The sequence below is a fragment of the Silurus aristotelis genome, assembly GCF_946808225.1.
Source record: "Silurus aristotelis genome assembly, chromosome: 3".
NCBI lineage: Eukaryota > Metazoa > Chordata > Actinopteri > Siluriformes > Siluridae > Silurus > Silurus aristotelis.
In genome coordinates, this window is record NC_139576.1 from 2,111,241 (window position 1) to 2,120,850 (window position 9,610).

Here is a 9,610-nt window from a genome sequence, read left to right on the forward strand (position 1 = left end):
CGACCCCAGAGGGGTAATTGTGTGCATAAGGGCAGATTTTGAGACTTCGTGCATCAGTTAAACAAATGTTTACTGATTAAAAATTATTATTAATTATAAAATTTTTATTGAATCTATTTATTTATATGAGTAAAGAAAGGATGTGAATAAATGTGTGTTGTGTTGAAGGTTTGCATTTTGTCTCTTTAATATTTCTTTATTTATATTTTTTTATAAAAATGGTCAAACAGAAATGCACACTGCATTAATCGCACGTTAACAGTGAAAATGACTGCCGTTAAAATGAATTTGCGGAAACGCGTTACTAACACTTTTAAAATATAAATTAATACAAATAATAATTACAATACAAATAATAAATACAAATAATAAAATACAATAATAAAATACAAATAATAATTAATACTTTTAAAATATAAATTAATACAAAAAGAATTTCAAATGTTGTTCTCTAATGAATGTATCCAGGCTGAAGATCCACCATATAGAACACAAGCAGAGAAAAGATGATGATCAGGTGATCAGGAATGTCTCTGTTCTCATTACTGACTCCCTCTGTCTCATCCACGTTAACCCCAGACTTCTTACTGCCTTCTGCCTGCTCATTGTGAGCTTCAGAAACTAGTCTACGTCTGTGGTGTGAAAGAGACAGGAAATGATTTTTGGCCCAAAAATAGCAGCATTAAAGAGAAAAGAGCAACTTTGCATACTCTGCGAAGTTCTTAAGGGCATGTGCACACTAAAACCTTTTTGTTTAAAAATGCAGGTTTTTATAGTTGACAAAAATGTAGCTTTTTAATAACGCTCTCCAAAGTGGATCAATTTGAAAATGCAGTTTTCACATCGGATTGTGGGCCGTGTGTAAAAAACGGAAGCTTTTGAAAACAATGACACATTTTAGTCTTTGCAGCGACGTGTCAAAAAGCCAGAAAGTAAATAAATGCCAGATGGAAATGACGTGGGGATGATCAACTTTTGGGAAATGACCGAGAACCACAGTGTGGGTACGGAGTGTTTTTAGACGAAAACGCTGTTTTTAAAAAAAATATATCTAGATTAGTGTAAATGTAGCCCAAGGAACGCCTCTAGGTTGCTTATGCAACCCCAGTTACGATTCTGTAACCTTGGAGACGCTGCGTCAACAACGCTTTGGAAATGCCTCTGCTTGACCACGCTCTAAACCACATGTGTAATCAGTCCAACGGAAAAGTGTGATTTCACCGGCGGGGTGACGTCACAACCAGGAAGCTATAAACGCACATGCAGTGGAGATGGCGCTAGCTTTGGAAAGGGAAGGAAGCAATGCAGGGAGTGTGGTACCAATACACAGCGTTTTATTCCCTCTGGGATCCAGGGTTACATACGAAACCTAGAGTTTCTCAAATTGAAGAGGTCCACTTTTGCTCTGTAAAACTTCCTCCATATTTGCTCCACCACATCCAGGTGGAGCCTCCACTCCCCGGGCCTCGGCCTTTGCCTTAAAAGGGCGTCTGCTTCCTGGTTCAACTGCCCTGTGATGTATACTGCCCTCAGTAAGAGCAGCTTTCCTTGGGCCCACAGGAGGATCTCTCATGCCAGCTTGTAATGGAGGAGAGAGCGCAGACCCCCCCCTTTGTGGTTGATGTAAGAGACCACAGATGTGTTGTCCATACAGATCAGCACATGATGGCGCCTTAGGTCAGAGAGGAAATGCTTCAGGGCTAGAAGCACGGCCAGGATCTCCAGAAAATTGATGTGTCACAAGAGATAAGGCCCTTTCCATAAACCTTGGGCAGAGTGGCCACTTATGACCACCCCCCAACACATGCGGAAGGCATTTGTTGTCATGTAACATTGACAATGAATCCCCAACACGGGGCCCTGTGACTGGAACCAGGGTTCCTGCCACATGTCTAAGGCCTTTAGGGCTTGCCGCATGACCTTGATGGTGTGGAGTGGGTTGCCCTTCCCTTTCTTTCTGTGCAAACAGCTGCTGGCTTGACCTGCCACTGTGTAAGCCTTGCCCACCAAAGTCGAAGAGGTCTGAAAGAACTTGGTGGGGAGTATGGGGGCCTTAAGAGACGATGCATGCATCACCAGGGAGAGATTGCCAGCCAGCGTCTCATTGACCCAGGAAATCAGCTCGTAGCCACTCTCTTTCAGGCCCACTACGTTAGAGTAAAGAGAGATACTGGGACTGAAGAGTTTGGCCAAATAACCGCTGCCTCAGGATCTGGACACCTCAGTGTGCAGATCCGGAAAGCAGGGCAGGCCCCGGCATGGAGGTAGTGACCTAGGTCACAGAAAGTGCTTATCTAATATATTTAGAGGACACTGTTCCAGTTTCTCGGCTGGCCAAGTGATGTTGAGCTTGGAAATAGCATGAGATACTACCTCCAGGTACTGGCTGCAGAGGCATGTCCATGGGTTAGTTTATTATAGCATCCCCTTCAAGCCCACATCCTCCTCACAGGGGGGAGAAAGAGCCAAAGAGCGTGCTTCTGAACCCTGGGAGAAGGTACTGGATCTGGTAGGAAAATCTACAATCACATCCCTATTCCCTTTGCCAGATCCATTTGCAAAACCCATCGCTTTTCCTTGGTGGAAGCAGGGCCAGAACCTCGAGGCACGCTAGCGAGAGCGCCCTCCCACAGTGCTCTGCAGGAGCTCTGCAGCTCGAGTTCCTAAAGGGAAGCCTTCAAGTATGTGACTGTGTTTGTGTGTGTGTGTGTGTGTGTGTGTGTGTGTGTAATTGGCAGAAGGTGTATCTAATCAGTAGGTTTGTTATTGTGAACTAAATTGTAAGAAGTCTGAAGATGTATATGATTGAAGATTGGGACCAAACCAGGCCATTACTCATTGGAATTCAGATGAATGTCGCTAACAGCTTAGCTGATTTGCAGAATGACATGGCAGATACGAATCATTTTGTCCACCTTGTTTTTGAGAGTCCTTCTCATGAACAGAAGCAGTGAGTTTAACCTACTGATGGAAAACATCAACATCAAAAGGCAAATAGATTGCAGAAAATGTGGAGATGTGAGGAGCAGAAAAGGTGAAAAGTCCAGAAAAATATCAGGAAATGGAAAAAAGTGTAAAGAACATGAATGTATGGAGCTCCAAGAGCAGCGTTACAGATAGGACAGGACAGTCTGTGAGGTGAGTTTCTGAAGGAACGTTCAATCGTTTCTGGCTGTCTCTGTTTCGCAGTTGAATCGGATGTCACTGGTTGCTGAAGCATGACATTTTTCTTTCACTTGAACTAGGAGACCTGAACCCGTCTAGAAAGACAATGCTTCTGTGTACAAAGCCAGCTCCATGAAGATCTGCTTTCCATGGGTTGGAAGATGTGGAAGATCTCCTGTTATAGATCTCTGAACACCTGAATGTGAATGCTTGCCTGCATTCCAGGCTTCCTCACAACATCTCACCTACATGTGTGTGTGTGTGTGTGTGTGTTTTCTCCTCAGGTTTAGGACGTTAAGTGAAAGTACTGGACTATGATGAGTAAAGATGGACTCTGTGCTGTGTTCTGGCCTCAGCGAGCCGGGAAACTCCTACTCCTGTCCCTTTCTCTGGTTCTTCTGCACGCCAACATCACGTTCTCCAAGAACACACACTACTCCTGGAAAACAGGTGAGGAGAACTTCATGTGGTGTGGAGGGGATGGATACCAACACGATATTGTGATTAGCACTGATCCAGTATTGTGATTGATACTAATCTGGTTTTGTGTTTTTGCTGATGCAGTTTTGTGTTTTTGCTGATCCGGTACTGTGATTAAAGCTGATCCGGTACTGTGATTAAGGCTGATCCGGTACTGTGATTAAAGGTGATCCGGTACTGTGATTAAGGCTGATCCGGTACTGTGATTAAGGCTGATCCGGTACTGTGATTAAAGGTGATCCGGTACTGTGATTAAAGGTGATCCGGTACTGTGATTAAAGCTGATCCGGTACTGTGATTAAAGGTGATCCGGTACTGTGATTAAAGGTGATCCGGTACTGTGATTAAAGCTGATCCGGTACTGTGATTGATAATGATCGGGTTTTGTGATTGATATTGATATGGTATTGTGATTGATACTGATCTTGTATAGTGATTGATGCTGAACTGTTATTGTGGTTTATACTGATATTTATTTATTTATTTATTTATTTATTTATTTATTTATTTATTTATTTATTTATTTATTTAGTGTGGTTTTGTGCAGTGCTGTTTGTCTTAACCTGAGTACATTTGTTTGTGTGTGTGTGTGTGTGTGTGTGTGTGTGTGTGTGTGTGTGTGTGTGTGTGTGTGTCTGCATGTTGGTATGGGTGCTAATCTCCTCCCACAGCTTCACCTGGAGCGCTGTGATTGTTAGCATGCTAATGTAGGCTAGGTGTGAGAGAGATGATCCATCTCTGACACGTTTCTCTACGCACATCGTAATCACGTGTAATGATGTACACAGTAATCTCACCTCTCGCTCTCACGCACTCCAACACACTGAAGACTTATAGACTCTGAGACGGCGATGTGAGCTCGCAGAGCGCTCCGAACGGGATCACTGGAATCCGATTTCACCCTTTAATCTGCCGGGGTTCTGCCGAGATGCCGTGTGTGTGTATTTGTGTGTGTGTGTGTGTGTGTGTGTGTGTGTGTGTGTGTGTGTGTATTAATCCCTGGGGATGATTTATTTCTCTATCACTTCTCTCAGCACTGCTGCTGTTCACATGAGAGTCCTAAAACCATGTTATTTTCTAATATTGAAAAGTCGCTGTTTATTCCTGTGTGTGTGTGTGTGTGTGTGTGTGTGTGTGTGTGTGTGTATATATATATATATAAATATATATATATATAAAATATGTAAATATATATGCATGTGTGGGGGGTGTTGTTTTGAATATTTATACTTGGAGAAATTATTTTTTACACACACACACACACACACACACACACACACACACACACACACACACACACACACACACACACACAAATCTATAAGGATCTGTAGATACGGTTCATCAAATGTTTTGTAAAATCCATTAGCTATGCTTCAGCAATACGGATTTTCTTTTTCAGAAATAATGTACTTGCTACACAAGCAGGATGAATGTCTGATTAGCATCTGATTAGCGTCTGATAAGTAAATACAATTTTGTTATCTTACCGTACAAATTAGACATTTTTGTAAGAAATGATTCATGTCCAATCTCGCTGTGTGTGTGTGTGTGTCTGCTCTTGGAAGTGAGATTGGACAGCAGGATAAAAAACCAACAAAAACCACAACTTTTGAACAAAATTAACTTTGAAACTACACTGTGTGGCCAAAAGTTTGTGAAGATCTAAGGTTAAGAAGCTCATAGCTTTTTGAACATCTCATTGCATGTTTAATTTCCATTTGCCGTTTTAATGAGCTCCACACTTTTGGGAAGATTCCACTAGATTTTGTGGAACTTCATTCAGCTCCAGGGGTGTTAGTAAAGTCAGGTGTTTATGGAGGTGGGACGGTGAGGAGACCTGGGGTGCAGTCAGTGTTCACATTCAACCCAAGGGGTTGGAGCTCTATATAGCAGATCTTCCACTCCACATCTATGAAAAGCAGGTCTTCATGGAGCTGGTTTGGGATCACGTAGTTCAAGTGAAAGAAAAATGTTACAAAACGTTTGACCACAAAGTGTATGAAGATTTTTATTATTATTATTATTATTATTATTACTTCCTTTTTCTGTTAATGTACTGTTTTGTTTCTGGTTCTCATATTTGTGAGTCAAATCTTTAAACATAAAGGCCACGTCTTTCTTTCTGTAACAGTGGCACATAGGCCACGCCTCCTTTAATATAACTGACAGGTTCATAGGCCACGCCTCCTTTAATATAACTGACAGGTTCATAGGTCATGCCTCCTTTAATATAACTGACAGGTTCATAGGCCACGCCTCCTTTAATATAACTGACAGGTTCATAGGCCACGCCTCCTTTAATATAACTGACAGGTTCATAGGCCATGCCTTCTTTATGATAACAGACAGGTTCATAGGCCACGCTTCCTTTATTACAACTGACAGCTTCATAGGTCACGCCTCATTTATTATAATTGACAGGTTCATAGGCCATGCCTTCTTTATTCTAATTGAGAGGTTCATAGGCCACGCCTCCTTTATTATTCCACATGTTCCTAGGCCTTTTTGCCATCTTACACATTCACACGCCTACAGAGAGAGGGTTGAAAGGTGTATAGTATAATGTCAGAGATGATCCTCCATCCTGTTATTCACTGCTACGTGTGTTTGTGTACCGTCTCTGCCCCCGGCCTCGTCATTGGTTCGTGTGTTCACGTGTTTCTTCCAGTCACGGCTGTTTCCTCTTCTGCTTGCGTTCTGTGTTTGTGTTCTGTTTAGTTCCTGTCACTGTACAGTATCTGGTTTCCCGGGTTTCATTCTCATTTTCCTCGTTGTTTTGGTCGAGCTCATGATGTTTGGTATATCACTGGACCTTCACCTGATTCATGTGTGAACCTTCTGAATATGTTCTGGGTTTGTCTGATTCAGAATATCTATAAAAGTAACCTGTTCCTTTATTCGTCCATGTGTCATCCTGTTCTCCTGCTCTCTCCACTGCAGCCTGACCTCCGATTAATCTCCTGTACAATAAACTGCTCAGGCTTTCCTGCAGGTGTGTGTGTGTGTGTGTGTGTGTGTGTGTGTGTGTGTAGCTAGCTGGCTATGTATTGACATTTGAATGTCACAGTCCACACACACTCGCACACACACACTCTTGCTTTCTTAACTAGTCCCTAAAAGAATGCATTCGAAATGTGCCCACTGGTCAAATAACAGCCTTCCTGTGTGTGTGCGTGTGTGTGTGTGTTTGTGTGTGTGTGTGTGTGTAGTTGTGTGTGTGTGTGTGTGTGTGTGTGTGTGTGCGTGTGCATGTGTGTGTGTGTGTGTGTGTGTGTGTGTGGTTGTGTGTGTGTGTGTGTGTGCTGCTTATCAAAAACAACCTTGGAGAATGAGTATGAAGGTGATGAGGCTTTGATGGGGTTCTAAGCATCCTGCAACACACACACACACACACACACACACACACACACACACACACACACACACACACACACACACACACTAAATATTATAAACTTTTAGGAGTTTTCTGCTGACTGTCATTAGCAGCACGTCTGGTGAGATTTTTGAGCAGAACTTCTTCCCAGAGGAACTTATTTCTCGCATCTCAATACAAGACGTTGTTTCAAAAACGTGCGTAGTTTCGAGAGGAATCTTTTAACATACCCTGAATTTGGATTGCAAGTCCACAGGGAGGGAAATGGGAAGGATTTTATTCCTATGTACACTGTTAGAAGTCTGAACACTTATCACAGCTTTTGAGCATCACATGGGTTTCCAACGAGGCCACATTCTAAAAAAACCCTTGTATAACATGCATACCGTGCACACCACAGTGGGTTATTTTATGACAGAGGTTTCATGTAGAACTCTTTTCAACATCTAAATATCCTGACCTTGATGGGGTTCTAGTCATCCCTCCTGAAGAACATTTAAATGTTCTACTCTATGTTCCTACAAGAATATGTATTACCAGCATATGAGTTTTCTTTAGAAACCCCGTTTAGAACTTAAGAAACAGGACTTACCCATGAAACCATTCAATAAACCTTGAAGAAACATTTAAGAAACCAATGGAGAACTATTTCAGCTCTGTCAAGAAGCATCTATAGTGTCTCTCCTACAGATCATCTTTCCCACAGAGCAGCTCTAGCACAGAGCATCTATCTTTTAAGGAACATCTCTCCTCTCCTACAGAGCGTCTGTCCTACCAATCATCTCTCACACACAGCGTCTCTCCTACAGAGCTTTTCTAATGCAGAGCATCTCTAATGCAGATCTTCTCTCCTACTCAGCATCACTTTTACAGATCATCTTTTCTACAGAGTGACTCTCAGTAAGGGTCTCTCTTACAGAGCATGTCTCTTACAGAGCATCTCTCTTACAGAGCATCTCTTTTAGAGAGTGTCTTACCTACAGAGCATGTCTCTTACAGAGCATGTCTCTTACAGAGCATGTCTCTTACAGAGCATCTCTCTTACAGAGCATCTCTTTTACAGAGCGTCCCTTTTCAGAGAGTGTCTCTTTTACAGAGCGTCTCTTTTCAGAGAGTGTTTTTTTTACAGAGCGTCCCTTTTCAGAGAGTGTCTCTTTTACAGAGCGTCTCTTTTAGAGAGTGTCTAACCTACAGAGCATGTCTCCTACACTGACCTCATACCATAGGGAAACTTACACTGTGGGAGTTTGGGACTTTTATTCTTTAGATAAATCTGCTCTGGTGTGTAAAACGTCACCACTAATGCAGAGGAATAAACTTTAATACTCGTTAAATGCAGTCTTACAGGTCAAGCGCATTATACAAGCATTATAAGGGCATCACTTAAGAATTATGTGAGAATTTAAAGAGCATTACGCGATTATTATAAGAGCATTATGAGCATTATAAAAGCATTACATGAAAGTTATATGAGTATTATATGAGCATTATGTGAGCATTATATGAAAGTTATAAGAGCATTACATAAGCATTATAAGAGCATTAAGTGAGCCATATAAGCGCATTAAATGAGCATAATAAGAGCATTAGATGAGCATAATAAGAGCATTACATAAGCATTATAAGAGCATTAAGTGGGCATGAAGTGAGCCGTATAAGCGCATTAAATGAGCATAATAAGAGCATTAGATGAGCATTATAAGAGCATTACATAAGCATTATAAGAGCATTAAGTGAGCCATATAAGCGCATTAAATGAGCATAATAAGAGCATTAGATGAGCATTATAAGAGCATTACATAAGCATTATAAGAGCATTAAGTGAGCCATATAAGCGCATTAAATGAGCATAATAAGAGCATTAGATGAGCATAATAAGAGCATTACATAAGCATTATAAGAGCATTAAGTGGGCATGAAGTGAGCTGTATAAGCGCATTAAATGAGCATAATAAGAGCATTAGATGAGCATTATAAGAGCATTACATAAGCATTATAAGAGCATTAAGTGGGCATGAAGTGAGTTGTATAAGCGCATTAAATGAGCATAATAAGAGCATTAGATGAGCATTATAAGAGCATTACATAAGCATTATAAGAGCATTAAGTGAGCCATATAAGCGCATTAAATGAGCATAATAAGAGCATTAGATGAGCATAATAAGAGCATTACATAAGCATTATAAGAGCATTAAGTGGGCATGAAGTGAGCCGTATAAGCGCATTAAATGAGCATAATAAGAGCATTATGTGAGCATAATGAAGGCATTATGTGAGCGTAAGTTGAAGATAAATGATGGTTGGAGTGTAATCAGTGCTGCAGCTCTGCCTCCTGCGTTGCCTTTACTGCATTAAATCATCATTAAACGTCTCTGTGTGTCTCTGATCCAGGTTCAATGTTAGTTTGGTGGAAAATAAACAGGAGAAAGTGCAGAAAGAAGTCATTTCATTCCCCGTACGCCATAAATAAACAACCATCCAAGCAGTGTCGGGTAATACATCAACAAACACCAAGAAGCTTCACACTACTCAATCAAGGGGAATTTTATATATATAAATATAAAAAAAAGATTAAAAATCAACCAA

General features: G+C 41.2%; 1 protein-coding gene across 4 annotated transcripts in view; it reads left to right on the forward strand.

The window, feature by feature from the left end:
- thsd7ba (thrombospondin, type I, domain containing 7Ba) overlaps window positions 1-9,610 on the forward strand; it is a 291,739-nt gene that overhangs the window by 82,604 nt on the left and 199,525 nt on the right. For all 4 annotated transcript variants that reach the window (XR_014532628.1, XM_083536063.1, XM_083536062.1 and 1 more), the window contains one exon: window positions 3,450-3,615. Coding sequence is in view for 3 of the 4 variants with exons in the window: in XM_083536063.1 (XP_083392189.1) it covers window positions 3,480-3,615 (136 nt within the window). In the remaining variant the exon portion in view is untranslated. The remainder of the gene's footprint in view (window positions 1-3,449; window positions 3,616-9,610) is intronic.